The sequence below is a fragment of the Aulonocara sp. 'chitande type north' Nkhata Bay genome, linkage group LG8 (assembly GCF_057382095.1).
Source record: "Aulonocara sp. 'chitande type north' Nkhata Bay isolate Kocher_YH1m ecotype deep benthic linkage group LG8, A_spYH_male_GT1.1, whole genome shotgun sequence".
NCBI classification, from domain to species: domain Eukaryota; kingdom Metazoa; phylum Chordata; class Actinopteri; order Cichliformes; family Cichlidae; genus Aulonocara; species Aulonocara sp. 'chitande type north' Nkhata Bay.
This window is the reverse complement of record NC_141351.1, coordinates 8,659,144-8,686,775: the sequence shown is the minus strand read 5'-3', so window position 1 is coordinate 8,686,775 and position 27,632 is coordinate 8,659,144. Positions and strand designations below refer to the sequence as shown.

The 27,632-nt window shown below is 39.7% G+C and overlaps 2 protein-coding genes across 3 annotated transcripts; both read right to left on the bottom strand.

Moving 5' to 3' along the window:
* Positions 1 to 1,816: 1,816 nt before the first annotated feature.
* LOC147323082 (sodium-dependent neutral amino acid transporter B(0)AT2-like) lies at positions 1,817 to 12,276 on the bottom strand. 2 transcript variants are annotated; one of them, XM_086303232.1, is made up of 12 exons: positions 11,914 to 12,276; positions 10,872 to 11,085; positions 10,320 to 10,477; positions 9,846 to 9,966; positions 9,567 to 9,742; positions 7,180 to 7,290; positions 6,849 to 7,090; positions 6,524 to 6,707; positions 6,223 to 6,424; positions 5,631 to 5,790; positions 5,378 to 5,540; positions 1,817 to 4,088 (listed from the first exon to the last, which is right to left on the bottom strand). In XM_086303232.1, the coding sequence occupies exons 2-12, from the start codon at positions 11,083 to 11,085 to the stop codon at positions 3,852 to 3,854; spliced, it is 1,968 nt and encodes a 655-aa protein (XP_086159358.1). In that variant the 5' UTR covers positions 11,914 to 12,276; the 3' UTR covers positions 1,817 to 3,851. The 2 variants fall into 2 exon arrangements, with proteins under 2 accessions (XP_086159358.1, XP_086159359.1); XM_086303233.1 differs by lacking the exon at positions 11,914 to 12,276 and adding an exon at positions 11,180 to 11,523.
* A 7,626-nt stretch (positions 12,277 to 19,902) lies between these two features.
* LOC147323081 (programmed cell death 1 ligand 1-like) lies at positions 19,903 to 22,917 on the bottom strand. Its single transcript, XM_086304875.1, has 4 exons — positions 22,845 to 22,917; positions 20,743 to 21,057; positions 20,392 to 20,658; positions 19,903 to 20,219 (listed from the first exon to the last, which is right to left on the bottom strand). Exons 1-4 carry the CDS (start codon positions 22,915 to 22,917, stop codon positions 19,903 to 19,905), a joined length of 972 nt encoding a protein of 323 aa, XP_086161001.1.
* Positions 22,918 to 27,632: the final 4,715 nt, after the last annotated feature.

Below are 27,632 nucleotides of genomic sequence, written 5' to 3'. Positions count from 1 at the left end.
GTCAGGAAGATCGTCTGTGTCCAGCACCTGCTAAAACATTTTAAAGACTGTTTTGTTGTAGTCGCTCAAGTGCATCAGGTGAAATGGAGTCACTATGGTTGATGCTTCCTAACTGCACAGACTGATATCTCCGAAGTTTAACTGACTGTGTGATATACTGCAATGATTAACAAAGTTATTATAAAAAACTAAAGCTAAACTAAAAACTAAACACTGTAGTCAACTAAAATAAAAATGAAAACTAGGCTTTTGGAAAAAAATATAGCTAAACGAAATTATTTTGTGAACTTAAAATAATAATATTTATATTAACAAGAAAATGTACTCTGGAAACAGAATCTGAACTGAGCTACAATAGAAAAAGTTGAAATGAAATAAAACTACTGGTAGCCTCAGGTGCTACACCTCAGCCTCCTGACAGGGGGCGCAAGTCTTCATGAAGTTGTAGAGCACATGCCTGCCAGGTCGCCTCTGAATTACCTGTGTCACCACAGGCAAACACATTTCACTAAGTCTTAAGGTATGAATGCTCTTAATCTTAATCACAGTCTGTTCTTACATGTATTGTCAGGACAGCACACATCACCACACAGTGTCTGAACTTCATTGCCTGTTTTTGTCAAAGATCTGTTTAAACTCATTAACTTGTGTTCCCAAGATTTTTCAGAAAACTTGACCTTTAACCTTTACCTTACCTTACCTTTAGTAAATGCACTTATGGCAGAGGTGTCAAACACTCAGACCCACTGGACTGATTTTAAAAAGGTCAATTTTTGTGTGTTGCCTACCGATTAAGACCTCCCCCCTTGTCATTCATACGACACCAAGACGAATAAGATGTAGATGAACAATAAAATGATAGAAAGTTCCCATTTTTTCACTATCTATAATAAAAATTTCTGACAAATTTGGCAATGAATTGACAGAAATTTTCCTGTCATTTTATATTTATTTCTTACAATGAATGTTTAAAGATGCATGCTGACAGACTTTTTTCACTTACTACAGCAGCATGTATTTATCATGTGGGAAAATTGCACTTCTTTTTCAGGATTTAAATGTATTAAATGTGTAGTTACACTCTGAATATTAGGAGTGAGCAGACGTACAGCCCTTTCAGCTTAATATTCTGACAGTTAGTCATCTAAGCCAGGGGTGGGGGACTCCAGGCCTCATGGGTCGGTGTCGAGCAGGTTTTAGATGTGTCCTTGATCCAACGCAGCTGAATTACCTCTTCAACAAGTCTTGACGTTCTCCAGAGGCCTGGTAATGAACTAATCATTTGATTCAGGTGTGTTGACCCGGGGTAAGGACCCAGGCCCTATTTAAGGACTGAGAGATAAGAAAGAGAAACAAAACAAAGAAAAGCACTGACTGTTCTCTTTATCTGACAATTAAAACACGGATTTGAAAGCAAAAGCTACAATAGACCCACCCCCTCATGTTTCATTTCACCTGCACTCCTGTAAATGAGCTGCTGGGGATTTATAGAAAATGAAAAGTATTATGTTCTTTCTTTCTGTTACAGCTGGAAAGAGTCAGAAACAGCTTCTACTCTTTCCAGCTGTAACAGAAAGAAAGGCTGTAAGAAAAACAAATGTTCATATTGTCGTTGTATCATTTTTGTTGTAGCTGCACAGACATTTACCTCTCGGCGGGTCTCGATATGCTTCAACTTTCCCAGAAAAATAATTGTGCTGATGGGCAGCAACACCCAGCAGGTAGTGGAAAGAGCATGTTTTAGTGCAGAACAGGACAGCAGAAATCTACACTTTTTCCATTATCTATCAAAACTTTATGAACTTTAAAACACGAATGAGATGCTAAAGTTTATTAAGAAAAGAACAGCAACAAATAATACAACAATAGTATCTTACATACATTTTGAACACTACTGCAATGTCAAAAGAAATGTTTTTAAAGTTACAAGAATGCTAGGATGCTTTTAACGGTTTGTTCATTCTGCCCTATTAGAGCTAAAGGCCCCCGGGATTAAACAGCATAATGATCCATCAAGTCAATTCATTCAACTATATCCTGATAAAACGGAAAAACTACACCAGAAAACACACTGCAGCTGTGAGACGATATCACAGAGCAATGAAGTCTAAAAAATATATTAATCTTTACAAAAAACATACACAAAAGGTCCTTTAGGCAATTTTCCATTTACAACTACAAAAAAACTACTCAAATGTTTAGCAATAAAAACTATTTTACATGTACCATTTACATACATACACATCATATAAATATCTTTTTATCTTTTTGTTGCATTAGCATGATGTCACTTGACAACAGCTTCAGTCAGTCTTTGTACTCTAAATACACAGATGTGCAGATTTTGTTTTGCACTGACTTTGTTACCGAAGAGTTTAAAAAACAGAGGACATAAAAACCTCACCACACACTTATCAACTGTGTCCTTGAACAAATAATGCTAGCCTGCATGTTTATTATAACCTGGGCAGCTACACCTGCTTACGTAGTGTAAAATGTCTTATCGAGTTCAAACACAGAGTCTGGTCTCGGTTGTTTTTTTGACTGTAAACATGCTGTGCTGAACAGCAGCATACGTAGCTAAAGCGACTCATTTCTGGAGTAAACGTGATAGTAAACCTGCACAGTGTTGTACTGTAGGTATTAATCCAAGTTGCTCAGGAAAAATATAAACATACAGTGAAAATACTTAGCAGTCGCTACAAGTCTGACTTCAACAGAGACAGCAGTGACAGGTTAATGACGCGGTAGCTCAGCCGGCTCATGATCAATCACAATTCTCAGGTTATCATAATGAATGACCAACAGAAAGAAGAGAAACTACGAGAGTGAAAGGACGATGTAAATGAATGTTAACTATGTAACAACGTTAACAAAACAACTATAACATGATCTTTATCATCCTCTGCCGTTTCTGGATCTGCGTTTCAGGGCTGCTGCATAGCAGAGATGGTCAGACCTCTGTCCGTCTCCCCAGACACTTCCTCTGTCTCATAGATCTGACCCAGGGCCTCCTTTGTCTCACTCCCTTTGTTAGCCACGGTAGAGTTGAACACCCATTAGGAATATAGCCCCTCGTACGTTCCCCCACAGCAAAATTGTCCTCAGTGAGGGGGCCAGCAGGAGGTACTGTGGGGTTCCATACATTGTGGACTGGGCAGTGGTCAGGAGCAGAGGCTCTGATGGTCCAAACCCTGGTTTCCAACACTGGCTTTGGGATCATAGAATATTTACGGCTTATATTAAAAGCATATTTTTGCTTCTTTGGACACTAACTTTGGTAAAAAATAACTTAATGGAAATTTTACCCAATAGTTTTCACAAATCAATAAATTATCTGTTCCATACTACAAACTTTTTAAAAGCTGCTGGAGCATCTTTAGCATCTAGATCTAGTTTGACTTTAAAAGTTTAAAAAGAAAGGAAAATATTAAAATGGCCGTTTGGAATATTTCTGACTAATTTGGCAGCATCTGTAATTAGTGGCAGTAACAGAAAACGTAGTTTAATACTACAGGTCAGACTCCTGGGAACTCATGTCCTTTTAGTGAAGACCTTGGATTACAATCAAGCTTCTTCCATCATTCTGTGAGCAACAGCAGAGAAGCTGTGCAGCTCACTGTGGCTCATCTTTCTTGCTTAACTTCCTCTTTTAATGTAGTTCACCGCCTTCACAGAGGCCATGACGGATATGCAGTTTAACAGCTGGTATTATGTAGATGTGTTTCTGATTTTGAACAAGTGAGGTAACTGCAAGGCTCAGTAACAAAATGACTGTCCCTTTATAATGCATCAGCTTATATATCACTGATAAGTTCCTTCTCCTTAAATACAGCCCATTTGTTGAGGGTTTAGGAAACCGGAGCAGCGTCCCCATTCCTATGTTCCAGTGCTGAAAGGTCAGTCATAGCAGTTTCCTCAGTGTTAACCATCCTGTAGTGACCATTCTCTGCATCCCTACTTTGTGTGTTTCTCTTCTGTAGAAACGCGTGGATGAAGCCCACTGGCACGGGCAGTGTGGCAAATATTATTAATAAAGCCAAAACAGCCAGAGCCCAGTCAGGATATTCCAAATGCTCCTCAGAAGCCTGAAAAATCAAATCAAATGAATCATTCAGGAAGTTAAACAGTTAAGAGCTTTAGTGTATTGTGAAAGATAGTAATAAACTGAGCTTCAGGATATTAAAAATAAACTCCAAAAATCTCTTCTCAAACTGATGTTTTCTTTCCTGCAATCACAAAGTGCATATCTTTCTAAACTAATCTGCAGTAGACTGGAGCCACCCCTCATTTCTTTATGTTTTGCTTCCAACGAGCCACACGTTCTTATACTTTTTTAAAGTGGTCTTGAGCAATAGTTCTCCAGGCTTTCTAAAAGTCCTTTTTTGGCCGTTTAACACTGACCATGAACTGTTCAAGCATAAAAAAGTCACTCCACTGTGTTGTGTCGACACATAAGAGACAATTTAGCAAAGAACAAATTTAAATTCTAGGCACTCTGTTACTAGCAACCAGTGGCAAACACACCATTTTTTGCATTTCTTTATCTAATCCTTTGAAAAATGCCAAACATAACAGTTCGACAGGCTTAAAAAAGACAACAATATGATTCCCAACGAGCTAATAACTCTCAGCTCGGTGTGCTCTTTAAAAAATGAAGAAATCGGACAAGTGGCGGACAAAAGAAGAAACGACAGGCCTAAAAAAACTATCAACAGCAGATGAGCAATATCTGAAAGTAATGTCCTGATCAAATGGGGGGGGGAAATATCTGATTCAGGAACTGAGCCTGGCCTTTCAGCTAATCCATCTAGTGTTTTCCAAAGTTTCATCAGAAATTGTCTCAGTGAAAATGTGTCTTAAGGAGGAGAAACGGGGAGAAAAGGCTGAGCCAAGTCCAGTTCTCGTCTAATGCTAAAAAAATCAATTTCAACAAGTCTTATGAAGGGTTTACATTTTCAGCATGACAGGGATTCCAAACAAAAACACACAGTGCAGCACTGTCAGTCATGGATTCCCTAAAGAACAGACCTCCACATTCTTGTAGCAGAGTGTGGGATCATCTTGACAGAGAACAGAACAAAAGGAAGGCAACATCAAAAGAAGAGCTTGGAGTAGTCTTCAAGAAGTCTGAAGAACTATTCCTGAAGACTACTTAAAGACATTGCACAAAAAGCTTTCCTAACTTAGCTGTGATGAAAGTGGACATATTAAATATCTGCTTTCAAGCCTGTTAGAATTGTAAACATTGTCTTTGCCTTATATACTGCGTTTGCATGTATGTTTGCAGATGCTTCAATAAATTCTTGCACTTCTTTCTCATAAGGAAATGAAGTGTAGTTCAAGACTTTTATAAAGTTAATAAATAACTTGATACCTTTTCCTGGTTCCATGACATATACGTGGGGCGAGACAGGAACATGCGGATAGTGGTGGCTCCGAGCAGCCCAAGCATAGCAAACAGGCAAATGTATTTCCACAGGTATTTGTAAACAACACTGGGACGCCAGCCCAGCATTCCTTCAATGTCATTAAGGAATCTTTAGTGAGAAGGGAAAAAAAGTACACAAGACTTTAGTGAGATTTATGGTTAAAAACACACCTCACTTAACCACAATCAGAAACCTCACCTATCAGCTCCATACAACCAAGACACACTGAAAGTCTCAAAAACCACCACGATGATGAGTGGCAGCGTCGCAGAGTAATCATCGAACATCATCATAAAGTAGTTCCCACAGCGCTGAGTGAAGAGCAGGCCAAGCAGAAAGCCAATGATGCAGCTGGCAACTGCAACAAGACACACATGTTGTTATAAAGAAAAAAACATCTTCTTTAATGTCAGCATAGAGCCTTTATAACAGAACTCAGTGGATGACGTCAAAATGTTATTAAAAGACATCAGTTTCAGATTCAAAGTCTGAAGCTATGCACACACTGGAAACGCCTCACTTGTCACTTTGAAGTGAAGGCTGGTCACTTTCTGGCATTTCAGGCTCTGGTTGCCTGGGTAACCATCTAATGTATTTAATACCAAGTTATATGACAGTCGTTCTTCCTTCTCATTGGATAGTCTCTTCAGTCTCAATTGCGTACAGTGGCTACGGAGCTTTATAGTATTGACAGATGTGCAGTTTAACAGCTGTCAACGACCAATCTTTTCGATTGCCTTGAGTCGTGCATGAATTTTCAAACAATAGAAGAGGTAAAACTGGTTCTTACTTGTAAGCTTGGTTTTGTTCCTCGCCAGACATTTGAAGCGTTCACTCAGGGGGGCGAGGATGCCCTCCATAGTGCCAAACATAGTGCTGAGTCCAAGATTGAGTAGCATGAGAAAGAAGAGGGCGGACCAGAAAGGGCTGCCAGGTAGGAGGGTCATGGCCTCTGTGAAGGCGATGAAAGCTAGACCTGTTCCCTCCACACCCTGAACATAAACACAGCTTTAGTCATCATGATTTGCAAGCCAATTATAACATCATCTACGTAAGCAAACTGAAACTAGTCTAAGAAGCGTAATGTTTACCTTCTGCATTTCTTTTTCCAGGTCACAGTCTGTTAAATTGCCAGGCACCATAGATGCATACTGTTCAAACCAGTTACTGTAGTCCTTCAGAGCCACAGATTTGGGATCAGAGTAGTTAAACGGTGGCATCACGTTATTGGGCACAAGACCGTCGTGAAAGTGTTTTGACAGGTCATTCAAGTTGCTATAAAAAAGACAACAGGATACAGAAAAATATTACATTTCTGATTTTGAAAATCCAAACACAATTTCCCTCAGCTACATCAACAGTGTTCATGACACGGTACATGCAAAACACACATTTTAGTCTTATAATTAAACATACCTGGCTACACACTCCATGACCTTGTTTTTAGCTCGGAAACCAAGGACAGCAAAGACCACCAGAGTAGCCAGCACAGATGTGAGGAAGTTTATGAAGGAGACGGTGAAGGCATCACGGTGGCAGTTGTTGTTCCTGGGGTTGTAGGAAGAGTAGGCGATAATGGACCCAAAGCCAAGGCCCAGCGCAAAGAAAACCTGCGTAGCTGCCTGCCGCCACACCTGCACATCTGCCCAGATTTCCAACTGCATTGCAGAAACAAAAGCTGTGTCAAAGAACTATTTATATCTCTTTCTCTTCTCTACACTGAACCAGACGTTTTATCTGCCGATACCTTGGGGTAGAACATGAAGCCGATTCCTTCAAATGCTCCATCCAGCAGGAGCCCTCGGATGAGAAAGCAGAACAGCACCACGTATGGGAAGATGGAAGAGAAATACATCACCTAGGGAAGCAGAAAGAATAATTACCTGTGTGCAAAACACATCATAATAAACACATAATGTTAAATATAGAGGTCAGCATGGTTTTAAATATTAAAAGCTATTTACAGACGTGTAAACTTTGTTTACTGCATCATTACAACTGCATATGAAATTAAAACAGACTTATTATGCTTACAGTTCAAAATAACCCCTATTCATCATGCACTGGGGCTCAGCCCCTTAGTTCATCCTGTGACTGAAACAAGCCATTTTAGCTACTGCCCCTTTAAGTGACCTGTCTCCTGATTGGCTGCCCCTGGCAAACAGAAGGTTTTAACTGCTGGCTTTATTTGATGTCATACATGCCAGGAGAAGGAAAAAAACTGTCTGAGACTGAGCGTTTAGAGCAGTGTGGAGCTTGAGCTTTATTTATCCCATTTATATAGCAATTTCTTTTGTTATAGCCGTTGAATGATTAAAATAAATGAATACAATATTTTAAAATGAACAAAAAAGTAGAGATGGACCGATCCGATATTACGTATCGGTATCGGTCCGATACTGACCTAAATTACTGGATCGGATATCGGAGAAAAATTAAAAATGTAATCCGATCCATTAAATATCACGAAAGCACCTCACAAAACTTGAACTCGCCTCAGAACGTTAGCACGTCGGAGCAGTATGCATCACGTGATAGAGCGGCTGTGGCATGCGGGACCTGTCGGTGGTCTGGATAGCATGTGGAGCTTCGCTAGCAACCCGGCATTTCATCTCCGACAAGGTTATCCCGAGAGAAGTAAAGCAAGTGTGTAAGTCCATCCCTGAATGTTTGTAAAGCATTCCTGCGTTAAGCTTAACAAGCGACTGCCTCTTCTTGCTGCTACTTCAATCATGAAACTGCTTAATGATCAGATTTCTGTGCATTTTTTTTCACACTGCATCAAATTAAGGTTGATTACGTCGATTAAGCATCATGAGGTGGAGCGTGAGGGGTGGTTCCTTATTTTTTATTTATTTATTTTTGTTGTTGCTGGGAGTTGGAACCCTATTAGTTAGGTTGCTTAATATTTATGCTAAGTACTCTTTAAAATACCAGAATAGGGAGGATGGTGTAGGTTTAAGTTTATTAGATTGATCAGTATTGCTGAACTATGAAATATTTTTCTTTGCATACAGGTATAACAGAATAGCTTTAGTGTAGTTGTTGTTTTAAACTTGAGTATGAACTTGCAGACTTGCAAAATGCAGCAAGATATTTAAAAAAAACAGTTTTGTTGATTAAAAAACACTATATCGGATTCATATCGGTATCGGCAGATATCCAAATTTATGATATCGGTATCGGACATAAAAAAGTGGTATTGTGCCATCTCTACAAAAAAGCAAAACAGAATTTTAAATACCAATGCAGTAAAGAAAGAGGACAATGGTGTGAGAATGTGCCAACAAATTTGTCCTATTAAGACCACAAGTTTTAACTGGGCCTCCCTCGCTGCCTGCCTGTGCTTATCACACCAAAAACATATGGCTCTTGTGATAGAAACAGCATCTGATATGAGCTCAGTGAGTGAGCGAGTGACGTTAGCATCAAAACACAGTATACAGCAAAATATATCATCCCCATCATGTGTTTACTGTAGGCAAGACAAAATTCTTGGACTTGAACCACATAATCCTTTTTTTTTAATGTTTGTCCCCCATTGTGGTGTACAGCACCAAAGAGAAAAGACTGTTTAATGCATTAAGGGAAACAAACACCACGGTATGAACCATGAATTAAAATTTACAAAAATATTAAAATATGTGATATAGTTTTTGCCATTTGAGGTCAGCCAACACGTAAGCCACGCATTCCACAGATTCAGGCACTCACAGTAACCCTGAAATCCAACACATGACAGGGATTTAACCCAACTGAGAGACGTAAACAGCACGCAGCGCTGCATGTCACTGTTACTCAGCAAGACAAATGAAGGACTTGTCTTTTGTTATTTTTGTTATATTTGTTATTTTCTAATCAGCTGATTCCTGAGTAAACACTAGAATAAATATTTCATTTCCAAAACAGTTATTTTCTTTAAAGCTACCAAACAAACCTGTTCCAGCATTATTTCTAATGGAGTCACCAGTTTTTCCTTTAAATGTGATTCACACAACACCAGTGTGTATATTACATTGTGGATAAACACACTCATCAGTCATTTAACACTGAGACATTTGAAGAAGAGACTTATAAAGATATAATAAAGGTGCTTCGCTATAACAAATGGACACAATAAGAACGGACAAGTACCTTTACAGACGTCTTGATACCCTTGAACATCCCCAGACACACGATGGTCCAGGCTGCCAGCAGACAGCAGACGATGTAAGTGTTGAAAGAGCCCGTCTCATCGATTGAATCTGTGATATCCAGAGCTTTGCGGTACCAGAAATACGACGTGGGAGAACTCTTGATACATTCCTTTACTGGTGAGAAAAGGAAAAGTACACATCAAATTACAACGCTTACATTAGACACCACTCATGCTCACAACTTTGTGAGTTTTGAACCTTAATGCGCCGCGTTTACCTGTTACATTCCCCTGTTCTGGGCACTTCTCCCAAGGTAATGGGTGCTGGAATGAGTTCCCGAGATAGAAAAGACTCCATGCAAGGATCACATTGTAGTAGAGAGCCACAAAGAAACAAACCTGAGAACAGTTGAAAACAAGATAATACGTTAAAACCAGAGAAGAAGAAAGTATGCGCATTGCTGTAGGCCGTACAGAATGAAAGAGAAAGTCCTGTTCTCATAAACTACAACTGTCCTGACATTCAAGATGGAGAAGAGAATGTGGCCCTGACAGACTAATACAATTATTTGATAACAAATAACAAATTTGGTATACCACTCTATCCAAACAACTTTTAATACATAAACAGTACTTTTTCCTTCATAAAAACTTCCTGCACAAAAAGACATCTGTATATCGCACAGCCCCAAACTGATAGTGTTAGGAAGAGGAAGCGAGGAGGGTTAATTATTCAACAGTTGTTATCTTACCACACAGCTGGAGTAACCAATGCCAGAGAGCCTGGGTGAGATATATTTCCATACTCCGATGCTGCCCTGTCGGATGGCTTGACCGGCTGCCAACTCCAGGAAGAACAAGGGGATGCCCACAATCAGCATCAGCAGGATGTACAGCAGGAGAAAGGCTCCTGGGAAGAGAATGACTCTCAGTTAGCAAAAGAGCAACACCACGTGTGCAAAGAAGAAGCAGATGTTTATACTAGCACGACAGCTCTGAGTGCTTCCTCTACCAACACCAGTTTGATCTATTTGGCTTATACAGATTAGACTGCAAACACACAACTCCACTGTTTCATTTCTGGTGTTGGTCTAATCACATGCTTGTCCAGTAATGCAAAGACAGTTACTTTGTTTATTAGTTTCTGAGGGAAAGCAAGAATATCATTACAAAATAATATTTTAAAAGTTCCTACATGGAGAGGCGTATACCAGGAGCTGAAAACAATATCCTCTGCCACACAGCCACCCACTTCTGATGTGCGTGGCAGCGATCTACCGTGGTTAAGAGTTGCAGACGATTACCTCCTCCGTTCTGGTGACACAAATACGGAAACCTCCAGACATTGCCGAGTCCAACGCTGAATCCCACTTGAGCCAAAAAGTACTCTATTTTACTGTTCCATCCGGCTCGGGCGTCTGGCTCAGACGTCTCCTGCGGGCTGCTCTCTCCAGTGAGCCCATCAACTTCTGTGGCTTCTGTCCTGTCATCATCAGCTGGCAAGGGCTGCTTCTCCATCTGAAATTGAAGGGAGCAAAATGAAAGATTTTTAACTTTTCAAACAGATTAATAATGCAAATCAACACTTTTTCCCAAGGTTCTGCTCACATACAGACACCACAAAGAAGTCTGTCTGTACAGGTGCTTGGACATCCAGGTCACAGTAGCTTAAGTTGAAGGCGACTAGATATCTTTGTAGATTCATAAAGATGTTTCATCACCATCACCTCACTCAAGATGCTTCCTCAGTTCTACAAACTAATGGAGAGTCCTAGGTAGCATTTGATTGTCACCTTGGCGTTTAAGCCTAAAAAGGAATCTAGCCTATGTGGTAGTGTCTGTGTGGATTCTCGGTTTCCACATCAGTAAAAACCCTTAAAAAAAAAACCAACTTCCTTAATTTTACCATTTCCAGGCTTATTTTACATTTTTTACGCAGTTGTTCATTATAATTTTGGGATCTGTACTCAAAGAACACTGGACTGAAACATGCTACAACTTGAGGTGTTACTAATATTTAGGCCATAACAATGGCAGGACTAGGCTTAGTTGCATGGGGCACTGTACTGTCTGTTACCCGCTATGCCGCCAGACGATGAATGAATTTTCCTGGTAACCCAAGTGTAAAATCATTCTTGACACAAGCGCCAATTATATACTCCATATCACTTACAGTTACTCTCAATAACACTTAAAGCACCCCAAAAATAGTCCCTTCTAGTGACTTTGCGCGGTAAATGGGCTGATGCAATGGCATCATGGCTAAGAGCATCCTCGACCATTTGACTGGACTCAGCTGTTGGAGAGCTTACAGAAAGCGGACAATTAACATGAAGCCAAACTCACCTGGCAAGCAGCGGGTGCAGTCAACGAAGAGGTAGAAAAAGCGACAAGTAACGAAGAGCAGCGACGATAATCCTTTATCCCTCCTTTTGGTTAGAGGAAACGGCCACGTGTCGCTGCTGAATTATTACTAAAACAACATCGAGCTCAGTTATTGTTCTGTTTCTATATTTCTTCTTTAATGTAACATGCTAGAAATTTCTCAAACCACTATTATTAAATTCTTAAATACTAAAGTAAGACCTAAAACCGCTGACTATGTTATAAACGCGGCATTTTCGTTGTTAAGCCGTTTACTACGACGTAGCTGCGTTCTTCCGCTGTCTCGCGCCACGACGCCGTGAAGCCACTCCCATTTGTGTGTTCGTGTAACTTTCAAAGTAAAATTGAGACAAAACCATCGCTTGTAATGCAATAAATCATGAAATACACAACAGTACGAAAGTTAATATGAATAAATAAACGAATAAATCTGAAATATTAAACTATGACAAACTTAATAAGAATTTTATAATTAAAGTTTTTTAAAGACGTGTAGAAATTACAAATACATTTGATGATGTTTTCTTTTTTATTATTATGGTACACGCGGTCTATGGAGTGTTAAAAAGTTAAAACTGGGCTTTTAATTTAGTCTAACTTCAATTAACTATAATGCACCACTGTTTACCCACTTCACCCACAGTGGGTAAAGCTTTCACCTAGATTTTAGCGATTTGAGCCTGGATTGCGCACATAACAGGCAGAGCCTTAACTCACCACTGACACGTGTTCATGTATGATGCCAGGTAGATGGTTAAAATCCGAACACGTGGGGAAATACCACTTTATCCAGGTTAAGTTGTTACCTTTATGTTTGCCACCACTAAATCTTTTTTCTCTGCTCAGTTTTCGCACTTTTATCAAAATAAGAAAATAAAAGAAAACAAAGGAGGCGGAGGCTGATGCAGTAGTCGCAACATTGCTTTTACAGCCTACTGGGATTAGAACTTCGTGCCCGTGAGTGGTTGTAGCAGCATTGTTATTGTTCAGATTATATAGTTACTAGGTTTAAATTCTACTCCGACCGAGGTGCGACATTTTTCTCACGCGAACAGGCGCACACAATGTGCCACGTATGCCGGCTTGGAAGTTTTAAATAGAGCTGTCTAGTATCACTCATAAACTCATAAACTACAAATAATCTGCGCATTTGGAAAGAATTATGCGTATTAATTAATAAATCATAAATACCTTGCGATATAAACAAAGTCCGTGTAATGGAAGAGGTTCTTGAAATAGTTTCTCAATTGTCCTTAAACTAAAGTCGAGCTTCAACCTCGCCAACTTCACTGACTCCGCCCCCACCTCTCTATTGGAGGATAAAGTGGGACCTGTCTTCTCAAGTACTGTTATGAAATATGACACTCCACTTTTCAATTTCTCTGAGAAACCCACCTGATCCCTTTAAATCAAATATGTGCAAACACTGTGTAACACGTATCCCCCACCACACATACCCCCCCCCCCCCCACATACACACTATCAGTCAAACACATCTTCTCATTTAATGGCTTTTCTTCATTTCGTGACTATTTACATTGTAGATTCTCATTGAAGGCATCAAAAGTATGAATGAACACATGTAGAATTACGTAGTAAACAAAAAACTGCGAAATAACTTAAAACCTGTTTTAGATTTTAAATTCTTTGAAATATCCATCCTTTGCTTTGATTACCTCTTTCCACAGTCTTGGCATTCTCTGAGCTTCATGAGGTCGTCACCTGAAATGGTTTTCCAACCGTCTTGAAGAAGTTCCCAGAGATGCTGAGCACTTGTTTGCCGTTTTGCCTTCACTCTGCGGTCCATCTCATACCAAACCAAACAGACAGACAGACTTCGCAATACGAAGCGACTGCACGCTTCGTATTGCGCATTTGGAGACCGATTACGTGACCGCGACGCAAGGAAGGGTGTCCCAAATGCGCTCAACAAATACGCTAGACAAATGCGCACTTCGTTTCGCCAAATTTGAAGTGTGGTCCGGTGTAGACTTCTTGGTCCCATATATATTTTGTTCGGAAAAAACGGCCTAAGAGTAAACTTTTAAAAGTAAGTAAGTACTGAATATGATGTCACTTACAGTATTTATGTGCAAGTGTTTAACAATGAAGAACATTAAAACATTACTGTTGGCCACATATCGGCCACATAAGTTAGGTGACATTAGTGATGTTTGCACTAACTTGGTTTTAAAGCCTTTACTTTAAAATATACGCCGTTCAATAGTTAACCTTAATCTTATAAAGAATGTGATGATTTTATGGATAATTAAAGTCAGTCATATATCCACAAACACAACAAGCTGAAAGTCAGTGATGCTGCTCGGTTTGCAGTCCTGAATATCACGGCACAAGCAGGATTCACTGCACTGTTAATGTTAGCTATGTCATATTGCTGCCTCTGTTCGGTGGTGTCGAGCCAAACGGACTTTAACGTGTGTTTGAACGAGCTGACGGCTCACTCTTTAAGCTGAAAGAAAGATGCTTTAATCACAGGAGTCACACATGTGTCCACTGCACCATCTGGAACTCTTCTTGTTTAGCACTCGTAATAACACAAACACTAAATCCTCCTTCTCTTGTGCTGTTTTGTAGCAGTGTATACACTGCCTGGGGTGATCATAGCTCAAGAGTTGGGAGTTCGCCTTGTAATCGGAAGGTTGCCGGTTCAAGTCCAAGCCCCAGCTTGTTGTTGTGTCCTTGGGCACAACGACAAGACACCTCACCCGTTGCCTACTGGTGGTGGTCAGAGGGCGCCGGTGGCGCCCGGTGGCGCTGACAGCCTCGCCTCTGTCAGTGCGCCCCAGGGTGGCTGTGGTTACATTGCCATCACCAGTGTGTGAATGGGTGGATGACTGGATGTGTAAAGCACTTTGGGGTCCTTGGGGACTAGTAAAGCGCTATACAAATACAGACCATATTTACCTGAGACTGTCACCTGTCTGTCTGTCCTGCACTCTCTCTCTTTGTCTTTCTCTCTGATTGTGTAATAAAAGTATGAACATGTATTTATAAGTTACACTTGTGTTTGAATCCTGCAGCTTATCACACATTTGATTTCCATGTGTGACAACTCCAAGTGTCCAGAGTGAGTACAGACTGAGGGACCCACTGCTGCACATCATCTGTGAGGCTTTGCACCCCTGATGATCCACCAGGACAAACTCAGCAGTGTGTGAGGAAGAGGAGGAGGAAGAGCCAGCAGCAGCTGACAGATGCAGAGAATAGACAGACTGTTCCCTGTTTGTGAAGGACTGCTAGGAAAGTTTCAAATAACTAATTGTCTGTCCTGAATCAGTCTTATTAGGTAATGTTCAAATAATTTTATCATTCCAGTGTTTGCAGTGTGGGAGAAAGTACTCAGGGCCTTCAGGTTACACACTATGAAAGGCAGCAACAAGTTTAATGTTCAGAAACCTAAAGTATGTATCAGCAGCAGAATGGAGCTAAAAATAAATGTTTGTTTCATTTCTATGAAGCTTTGAGTATTTTGGATTAGTAGTACTGCTGTGTTTGTTGCATCATATTGCTGTAATTGTTTATATGCTTCATATATTCTGAGGTAAGTTGATCTATAGTGTTACATCATATTCTATAAGGATGTTATGTGTTTGTATACTTTCTGCCCAGTTTGTCCCATTTAGCAGAAGTCACTTAAAGCAGTTATGACATGGTCTGATTTTCTCACCCAATAAAGGAATATTTAATATATCAGTCTACTCTTCATTCTATCAGACACAGTTATCACAGCTCGTACATTTTCTTTTTACACATATATGTAAGTATTGAGCCAAATTTACTAATGCCAACATATTAAAAGAACAACATTTATCTCATATATAATACATCTATATATACACTGTCAAAGATACTTGTCTTTGAGTGAAGATTTAAGGTGATAGGAAATATAAATAAATGCAACTTGAACCTTTACTGAAGCTCAGTGAATGTAAGAGTTCAAGCTCACTGCTGTAATATATCATAATAATGTGACAATAACTATAATATTGGCCATATTATACTTACATTGCCAAAGTGAGATGACTTTAGTCTCATGAACAACATCAGCTAATTGTTATTTACTAACTAATCTTAAATGACTGTTCAGTACAGAAATGGAGCCCAACAATCATGTTTTTACAGTCCTGTGGTCTCAGCCTCAGATACTTATCAAATCAAAGTGATGTCATAAAAAAATGAACAAACAAAAAAACATTTTTTCTCCTTCATTTCTGTCAAACAATGCTGTATGAAACGTTTCTTGCAGTTAGTATCATGGTTGCAAGGCTACCTGAACAGTGCCACGAAGGCCAGATCGTCCCATTTCACAAGCCTCTCACTTCCACACTTCTTGTACCCGCCAAAGCGTACGGTCGCTGGATTGGGACACAGCTCAAGACATGTTGAGGAGGTAATTTAGCCATTTAAATCAGCTGTGTTGGATCAAGAACACATCTAAAACCTGCAGGACACCGGGCCTCGAGGCCTGGAGTTTCCACACCCCTGACCTGAACAATGAAATAATTGCCAGAAATCTTTAATGCTTTAAAAGTGGAGTGTTTATTGAACCTCCTGACAAATACAAAGGACACTTTTCTGTCATTTATGGCAGTGGTGATGTAAAGCTTCAAAAACTCACAAAAACCCATTTATCAAATATAAAACACTCAGTGTTACAGGGTTTAAAAAAATCCTTATTTACATACAGTATCACAAATTTTTATTGCCAAATCATTTGGCCACTTTTTACTAAAAAAGTGGCCAAACTAGATGGATTTAAAACTCTCATCTTTAGTTAATGCGTTTCAAATGAAACAAACAAACAAACAATTGTGCAAATACCAAAATACAAATACCAGAAAACTACAAAAATATAACATTATATTAATCCAAAATATACAAAATAAAGTAAAAATAGCAGCTGGAAGTTAGCAATAACAGCTAACTAGCAGCTGTGGGTGTTTTGAAACTTTTTTCAAAACTCAGAGCATAAAATGATTCTCTTTGGTCACATTTTCAAAGGTACATTGGACTTAAATTAAAGCATTAAAACATACAGTAATTTTTTCACTCCCTGATATAAACTTCAAAAGTGCACCTTAAGGAGAAAACTCGTAAGCTGGAGAGGAAATGGCATATCACAAATTTAGAAGATCTATTATTATTCTAACTATTACAGGAAAAATTACACATAATCATCTTACAGTAACATTATCTACAGCTACTTTCAATACCATTGATATTTACTTAGTCTTTTTCTCCAATTGATCTTTCTGAGTTAACTTCAGTATTACTTCCTTCAAACCATCATTATTTTTTTGGCCTTATTAGATAGATACAGCAGAGTGACAGGAAAGTGGAGGGAGAGAAAAAGGGGAAAACATGCGGCAAAAGGACGTGGGTTGGATTAGAACCTGGGCCAGCCGGTCGCAGTCATTAGGCATATGGTTTTTGGTCATCCCATTGCTAAATCGGCGACCTTGTCTTTTAGACCCCATTTCTAGATGACTGCTCAAAGAAGTCTTACCATTAATTAATGTTTCAAACTATCTCTAATAATCGGCTATGTACCAAAGGTCTTCAAGCTGGCAGTAATTAAACCATCATTAACCAAGGCCATCTTTAACTGAGCAGTCTTAGCTAATTACATGCCAATCTCCAACCTTTTTTTTTTTCCATCTCAAAAGTTCTCAAAAGAATAGTTGTAAAACAGCTAACAGATCATCTGCAGAGGAATGGCTTATTTGAAGAGTTTCAGTCAGGTTTCAGAGCTCATCACAGCACAGAAACAGCTTTAGTGAAGGTTACAGATGATCTTCTTATGGCCTCTGACAGTGGACTCATCTCTGTGCTTGACCTGCTAGACCTCAGTGCAGCGTTCGATACTGTTGACTGTAATGTTTTATTACAGTCAATAATAAAACCATTATTGAGAGCTTAGACCATGCAGGGGTTTAAATAATATCTATCTAATAGACTCCAATTTGTTGAGAGTCTGTTAGGATGCCTGGGTCGTTGACCCAGGGTTTTTGAGTTTATTATATTATTTATAATTTCTAGTCTTTGGGTTTTTGTTAGAGTCATGTCTTATGGTTTGTCTGTGTGTAATCCTTAGTTGCTGTCTCCCCTGTCCGCTATATCCCCGTGTCCAGTCAGTGTCTGTGTCTGCCCTGGTCCCACGTCTCTGTTCCCTCTGTTGTAGTGCCTGCAGGTGAGTCTGTGTCTTTGTTCAGTCTGTGTTATGTGTTTCTTCTCTGTTGTATTATTGTAAGATCTACCTAACAATATAAAGTGTCTTGAAGTGACTGTTGTTGGGATTTGGTGCCGCATAAATACAACTGAATTTACTTGAATTGACTGCTGATTTACAAGGGTTTCTATGACCTACTTTCCTTTGAGTGCTTATTTGTTTAAATGCTGTGATGGACTTAAATTCTTACATTAATGCTGACAGAAGATGTTTAGTTTGTCCTTTCTACTTCTAAGTGTTCTGAATAAGTATAATCCACCAGGGTTCAGGATTTTACAAGAGTGCTTTGTTTTAGCTGCTGACCTTGCAGTAAGAAAAAAATAAATAAATAAATTTACAATCTGTGAAACCAACAATCATAAACCCTCCTAGAAAATGTCGACAAGAAAAATGCAAAGATTGAGGCTTGACTTTGAAAGCGAGATGAATGAGTTCAAAAAGTCTTCAGTGTCCAAAATCTAAATCCTTCAGATTACACCGTCATCTGCAAAAAGAAGTTGATAAGAGTTGGTACTTAAGACTGAATCATTATTGTTTTGTCCTCAGAATAAGAAGTTTGTGGGGGGGGTTTTCAGCGAGTCAAAAAGTAATTAATGTCTAATCTACAGAAGCTGTGACATCACATCAAGTGGAAAAATAGATTTTAAAAAAATCTATTTATAGCATCCGGTCATTCATTTATCTTATATCAGTATACATAATGTATTAGTTATTTTTCTGGTCATTAATGTTTTTGTTGAATTATATTTGTTATACATTTTTATTGTTTATTTGTACAACAGTACTCCTTCAATGATGTTTTATTCCCTCTTCTCACCTTAACCTCCTAGGACCTGGCATCCACATATGCTTCAAACAGCAGCACTGTGTTACATTTACACCACAGTACCCACCATAAACCACAACTTACGCTGTGTACCGTCACAGAAATACTTTACTACGCAAGTGATGCAGACACGATAACTGATAGGTTTGCCTAGTAGTATCACAGTCTGGTGACTGATGCCTCAAGATGGCAGAACGATGCAGACAGGCCAGTACAACAGTATAAATGCACACATCATCACACACTATGGTGTAGACTCTACAGAATTTAACACTGGAAAATAAACAAACATTTGCCTTTGCAGTTTGAATGGTACAACTCAAACAAAGTAATTAAAGTTTAACGCAGACCCCTTACCTCTCCATTTTCTGTAGATTCTGCAGATTACCGGTAGGGCAGCGAAGGCGATCAACACACTTACACACACAGTTGTAATAATGACTACAGTGCTAGAGTGACCCCCTGTGAAAAAATGTGTAATTAAAGTAGTTACTAATCATAATGTTGGTGATTATCATAGAACGTACATCATCTTTATAACTATAAACACAGCTTACTTAATATTTCCTTGTTTCCCCACCCAAACATTACTTTAATTGTGACAGCCGTGTTTTACTGGTGAATTATAAAAAAAATTAAGTGTACAATGACTAAGTCACAATCTTTGGTTGGCTTTGGCTGACACTTACACAAATTACTTCACATTTTGCAGCACAATACACAATTAATTGAATAATGATATCAATGATTAATTAATTTCTTCAGAAAGCTGGCTATATCGAGTCATCAGGTGGCCTGGGCAAGTTTGAAGCTGATGTTAAGTTTAAGTTTTTCCCTACAGTATGTCCCCTTAGAATACAAATTTTATGATGTTTTATCTTAACTTGATTTTACCTTTGATTAGTCTCAGGTGGATGTGAGTAGTGTGCATCTCCTCAGCATTACTGAGCTTACATGTGTACATTCCCTCCTGTTTTGCAGATAAGTCCTTTAGCATTAGGCTGCCTGACTTAGACACATTTACCACCTTCTGTCTCCACTCGTCTGACACTGAGTAGGTGACATTCATCCCGGTTTGGTTCACGATGGTCTGACACTGGTTGAATCTCCAGAGGAGGGTGAAATTGGTAAGTGAAGTGCTTGAGAGGGTGCAGGGGATTGTCACGCCAGTGCTGGGATCACTGATAAGAGCTGAAAGCATTTAATATATATAATTAACCACAAAAATTAAAACTACAGTCTAATATGATACGTGAAAATCACAGTACAAAAACTCTCATTTGTTAAACTATGTTTACTTCATATATTTTTAAACCTACAGTTGCACCAAAGTTTGAGCACCTGAGTTGGTTGAACTACTCACAAATTTTCCTCAGAGTGGCTCTATTCCTGGTTCTGCCAGTGCTGATGGTGCAGATAAAGAGCACATTATAAAGACCGTCTGAAAACATCAAAGAACTGCTGATGTTGTAAAGCAGCTGTTTAGTTTGCTGGACTGTGGTGGTGTTAAGGAAGGTGATGTTAGATGGTGGGCTTGTGGACCAGGTGAGCTGAGGCTTGGGGTAGATCCCCTCTGACCAGCAAGTGATCCTGTTGTCAACCTGATCAATTTTGACCTCATTCACTGGAGCTGCAATAAAAGAACTGTGATCAGGTGACTAATAATATGTGTAAAATTACTAATCTGACAGCACATTTAGAAAGTTTCTCATACCGTTAATGTTTAGGTTGACAAATGACTCCTGGTTTTCTCTAGTGGTGTGGGTTATGCAGTTATATTTGCCCTCATCCTGAATCTCCACCCCTGTCAGCTGAAGTGATGCATTTCCTCTGCAGATCAGATCCGTGAAGAGTTTAGTCCTGTTTGTGAAGCACTGGTCCTGGTGTTCAAGCTGCTCTTTGTTATAGTTGAATAAGTGGACAAGTTTGTCTCCTTCTGTCTTAAACCACCAGATGATGGTTTCATTGCCAATCTGGAAACTGCATGGTAAGATGCATCTCTCCATGAAAACACAGGATACCTCAGTAGCTGAAACATAAGAACAGAGAAACACTTGGAGGTTCAAATTGAGAAATATTATATTCCTATTGTGAAGCTGGAGCAGAAGGAACACTATCAGTCATGGACTGGACTGGACTGGACTGGACACCCCCCCCAGATTTTGGGCCTCAGCAGTAATAAGCCAGTGTTAGATAAAAAAGGCAGCCATCCTCTTACTGAGTGATTTCTTATATACACCAAATCACCCTGCTCCAAATTAGGACAAGCACATTTATCTATTTGAACCCTTCTCATTTCTAGCCATAACTGCACAAAAATTGAAAGCTAACACAATATCAGCTTCTAGTATTTCTTGACAGTGAGGTAGAACAAACCTGATGATACAAACTGAAAGAAAGCTTAAAAGTCAACAAAACAAATCTAGACTTTGAGAGCTGTGAGCAAAAAGCGAAGCAGACTGTGCCCAAACACAGCTGAAAACATCTGTGGTTATCAAAATTATTTTTGTCACGGTCCGGGGCACGTGTGAAGAGTGGAAAGGAGGACTCAAACGCAGCGCTTCCTTAGATGTGAAGGTGATTTATTGACAATACTGAACATAAAGTGGAGATGGCAAACAGAACTAAGGACGAACTAAACTGGGAGAAACTACACAAAGGGAGTGGCAAACCTGAACATGAAGGGAGAACAGCAGGGAGAGCACGCAGGGGATTCACCGGGTATGAACACAGACGACGCGACGAGGAGCAGAGGGAAAACACACACTATAAGTACACAGAGAGACACTGGGAAATCACACACAGGTGGGGGAAACAGCTGGACCTGATTAACCTGACGAGACAGGGGAACACTAACACCAGGGACCAATAGAGGGAGCACAAACCCAGAACCCAGTATCTAAAATCCCAAACACAAACCATCCCAAAACAGCCCATGAATAATAAAGAGAATAATAACAATAAAGAACACAAACACAAAGTCACTGAGTCATGGTCGCAGGACCATGACAGCACCCCCCCCTCAAGGGCTGGCCCCCGACAGCCACAGAAACACACCACCAGATCCAGGCGGGCGGCAGGGGGCGCAGGACGGAGGGACCGGGCCATGACCAAAGATGGAGGCCCCAGAGTCCCAAAAAAAAAAAAAAAAAGGTACACAAAACTCACAGGGGAGCAGAGTAGCAGAGTCCGAAACACAGTTCAGGTGGCCGGCCTGGGGCCCGATAACACAGGAGGCCAGGACGGGACAGTTCAGGAGGCCGGCCGCGAAGAAGGCCGTGGCGGCGCGCAAAAGGGTCAGGAGGCCGGCCGTGCGGAAGGCAACGGCGGCCACACGGGCAATGGCGGTATCGAGCGATCAGGTATCGAGCGCATTACATATTCACTGATGTACTGTCACTCCAAAAGCGGATGTTTCATTTCTAGTCGCACTGATTTATATATATATATATATTGTCTTTAACGTTGTCTTTAAGCAAAGTTTGTTGGTTTCAAAAAAACGCCTTGTCACAAGGGAGCAGCTAAAAGTATTTTTAGGTCTGTTGCCATTAAAGTCAAGGTTATGTTTCTTTTTTTCTTTTTTTGATAAAAAAAAGTTCTTCAGTTTTCCCAACATTGAGAACTGAATAAGCTCTTCATTGTCTTCACAAAATCTTCACAAAATCTAAAGAAGTCCAGTCGCCTTCTTTAAAGCTTCTTAGATTACAACTAAAGACAGAGCAAAAGCATAAAAAAAACAAATACAGCTCAAAGGTTCAACAAAGTTTCCTAAAAAATAATTTAACAAGTGGTTTGAGAAATTGACCGTATACTCACCTCCATTCGCATCTGTCAGTAAGATCCTGATGACCAGCAAATATGCTGCAACCCAGCTCTGTTTTTGCACCATTATTGTTGCTTTCCACTCCCACTGTGTCCCAGTCACTCCATTGCATCTGTCACATCATTGACATGCAGGCTGTACTGTCCACTGTTTTAACAAATATATTTAAATGAGGTGGACAAAGTCAATGTAAAATACAAAGCTGACGGTGGCCCTGTTTTAAGCTTTTCAGCATTCTATTTCCATTTTTTTTTCTTCTTCTGTTGTATTCCGCATGCTTTCACAGCTTTTTAATTTTTTGGTTGTTGTTTTCTTCAGTAGCAGTCCGTCTGGCATCTCAGGGCCACCACAGAAATGCCATGTGTAATAAGTTGCAGGATTAAATATTTTTTTTAACTTATCAATAAATCCACATGCTTTTACAATAAGAGAGAAAGAAAAAAAACGTTTGGAAAAGTGCAGGAGAGATAAAAAGCTTTGGACTCAGGTGTTATACACTGTTACAAAAATAGCATAAGGAGTATTTCCTGTTTGTATTTGTCTATTTCTGTTCCTGTTTAGTATTTGTGTAATTAGGGGTAATAAATAAGACGACAGCTAAATTTAACCACAAAGTGGCTAAGTTACTACACTGGCCAAATGTTTGGATCCTGTGAAAAAGCTACCGTTCTTTTAACTTAACAAGCAAGCTGTCTGCTCATTTCTCAATGAAACAGACGTCTGTTTGGCTCGACACCACTAAACAAAACCAGCTTACGCAGCAAAATAACCGAACTATCATTAACATTAGAGTAATCGATCCTGACGTTTGTGCGACACCGTAAAAGTGATATTAAGCTGAGTGTCATGGCCTGTTTATTGCTATTTCTGTTTTTTTTCTATTTCTGTTCTGTTTTGTGTGCTTTTGCAAGCTTTTCTCACTATTATAAAATAAGAAAATAAAAGAAAACAAGGGAGGCAGAGGCTGATGCAATTGTATCAACATGGCTTTTACAGCCTACTGGAATTAGAACTTCTTCAACACTTTTTCCCAAGGTTCTGCTCACATACAGACACCACAAAGAAGTCTGTCTGTACAGGTGCTTGGACATCCAGGTCACAGTAGCTCAAGTTGAAGATATTGTTCTAGATTCATAAAGATGTTTCATCACCATCACCTCACTCAAGATGCTTCCTCAGTTCTACAAACTAATGGAGAGTCCTAGGTAGCATTTGATTGTCACCTTGGCGTTTAAGCCTAAAAAGGAATCTAGCCTATGTGGTAGTGTCTGTGTGGATTCTCGGTTTCCACATCAGTAAAAACCCTTAAAAAAAAACCAACTTCCTTAATTTTACCATTTCCAGGTTTATTTTACATTTTTTACGCAGTTGTTCATTATAATTTTGGGATCTGTACTCAAAGAACACTGGACTGAAACATGCTACAACTTGAGGTGTTACTAATATTTAGGCCATAACAATGGCAGGACTAGGCTTAGTTGCATGGGGCACTGTACTGTCTGTTACCCGCTATGCCGCCAGACGATGAATGAATTTTCCTGGTAACCCAAGTGTAAAATCATTCTTGACACAAGCGCCAATTATATACTCCATATCACTTACAGTTACTCTCAATAACACTTAAAGCACCCCAAAAATAGTCCCTTCTAGTGACTTTGCGCGGTAAATGGGCTGATGCAGTGGCATCATGGCTAAGAGCATCCTCGACCATTTGACTGGACTCAGCTGTTGGAGAGCTTACAGAAAGCGGACAATTAACATGAAGCCAAACTCACCTGGCAAGCAGCGGGTGCAGTCAACGAAGAGGTAGAAAAAGCGACAAGTAACGAAGAGCAGCGACGATAATCCTTTATCCCTCCTTTTGGTTAGAGGAAACGGCCACGTGTCGCTGCTGAATTATTACTAAAACAACATCGAGCTCAGTTATTGTTCTGTTTCTATATTTCTTCTTTAATGTAACATGCTAGAAATTTCTCAAACCACTATTATTAAATTCTTAAATACTAAAGTAAGACCTAAAACCGCTGACTATGTTATAAACGCGGCATTTTCGTTGTTAAGCCGTTTACTACGACGTAGCTGCGTTCTTCCGCTGTCTCGCGCCACGACGCCGTGAAGCCACTCCCATTTGTGTGTTCGTGTAACTTTCAAAGTAAAATTGAGACAAAACCATCGCTTGTAATGCAATAAATCATGAAATACACAACAGTACGAAAGTTAATATGAATAAATAAACGAATAAATCAGAAATATTAAACTATGACAAACTTAATAAGAATTTTATAATTAAAGTTTTTTTAAAGACGTGTAGAAATTACAAATACATTTGATGATGTTTTCTTTTTTATTATTATGGTACACGCGGTCTATGGAGTGTTAAAAAGTTAAAACTGGGCTTTTAATTTAGTCTAACTTCAATTAACTATAATGCACCACTGTTTACCCACTTCACCCACAGTGGGTAAAGCTTTCACCTAGATTTTAGCGATTTGAGCCTGGATTGCGCACATAACAGGCAGAGCCTTAACTCACCACTGACACGTGTTCATGTATGATGCTAGGTAGATGGTTAAAATCCGAACACGTGGGGAAATACCACTTCATCCAGGTTAAGTTGTTACCTTTATGTTTGCCACCACTAAATCTTTTGTCTCTGCTCAGTTTTCGCACTTTTATCAAAATAAGAAAATAAAAGAAAACAAAGGAGGCGGAGGCTGATGCAGTAGTCGCAACATTGCTTTTACAGCCTACTGGGATTAGAACTTCGTGCCCGTGAGTGGTTGTAGCAGCATTGTTATTGTTCAGATTATATAGTTAATAGATTTAAATTCTACTCCGAGCGAGGTGCGACATTTTTCTCACGCGTACAGACGCACACAACGCCACGTATGCCGGCTTGGAAGTTTTAAATAGAGCTGTCTAGTATCACTCATAAACTCATAAACTACAAATCTACGCATTTAGAAATGGTTAGGCGTATTAATTAATAATTGATAAATACCTTGTGATACAAACAAAGTCCGTGTAATGGAAGAGGTTCTTGAAATAGTTTTTCAATTGTCCATAAACCAAAGTCGCGCTTCAACCTCACCAACTTCACTGTCTCCGCCCCCACCTCTCTATTGGAGGATAAAGTGGGACTTGTCTTGTCAATTACTGTTATGAATTATGACACCCCACTTGTGAGTTTCCCACCTCATCCCTTTAAATCAAACATGTACACTGTGCAATCATGCATCACCCAACCACCACACACACACACACACACACACACACACACACACACACACACACACACACACACTTCTTTCGATTGTGTGAAATAATAATCTTTATGTTCTAATTAAATTCCAAAAATGTGAAATATTGAAATCGGCCATCGTGTTATCATTTTTCACAGGAAATAAGATGGTAAAAAAGCAGCAGGTGTTGTTAATCAAATGCAATTTTTTGACGCTCGGCAAGTGGGAGGACCTCTCCGGTTTTCTGGTGTGGAACAATAATGCTTCTCCAGTCCTTCCCAGGAGTGAACATAACAGCAAATTCACCCCAAGGTTAGACTGTCCAAGAAAAGAAAAACCCAAGAGCTACATCTCAAACCCTAGAGGTCTCGGTTAGCATGTTAAATGTTGAAGTTCATGAAAGTACAGTTGCACAGTGGAGAAAGGCTTCTTTTTAAAGTTGCATTTAAACAAACCACAAGACTTCTGGAACAACATCCTTTGGACAGATGAAAGTGGTGATGTTTGGCCAGGATGCACAGCACCACCTTCTGGAGGAAACTAAGCATATCATCACAAATACCTCATACCAGCTGTCAAGCATGGTGGTGGACGGGTGATGATTTGAGTTTGCAGCTAAAGCTCGGCAAAGAAACTTTAATTTAAGGCCGATGAAACCCAAGCACACCAACAAATCTACAACAGAATGGCTGAAAAAGAAAAGAATCATGGTGTTGTAATGACCCAGTCAAAGTACAGACCTCAACCTGATTGCAATGCTGTGGCAGCAACTTAAAAAGCTGTATGTGAATTCATTTCAATACTCCAGTGAAGTGAAGCAACATTGTAAAGAGAAGTGGGCTGAATTTCCTCCACAACGATAAAGTCACACAGAAAAGGATTACTTCAGATTACTGCTGCTATAGGTGGTTCTGTTGAATCATAGGGTCTACTTTTAATGGGCTTGAATAGAGTCTTATGACAACTTCTTTAATATGTACATGTGCAGTTGCCAGCTGCATAACCTATCAACAGAATACACAGCTCTACTTCCCCTCCCTTTGCTAAGCACACTAAATAACTCCCGAAATCTTCTTCACTTGCAGAAATTCTGACTTCATCAGAAATTTCCCATAACAGCAAAAGATAAAGATTTTTGGCCCTTTGATCCCATCAGAACTGTGTCAGTGATTTCTCAATTGCCTGATTTCTTTGGGTCCTGAAACAGCAGCTCTACACGTTTCATTTGTCCTTCTCGAACTCTTTTGGCATGTTCCTCCCAGAAGCCAAAAACCTTTCCACCCCACAATTTGCTTCAAGTACTGACAATGAAAAATTATCTGAGCTAATCAACCTCTGGTTTGTTTTATTTTCCTGCACACTGCACCTTTGCATGGACCTCCCTTCCCCCCGTTACTCTCCGTGGCAGCCCACTCCAGTGGCACAGCGACTAGGTTCAATTCAGGCCTCTGAGCATTTATTTTCACCCACTCACTCTGTGTCACCGTTCACCAACTTTATCTTCCAACATTTTAACCTTTACATTTCCCTGTGTGGAAT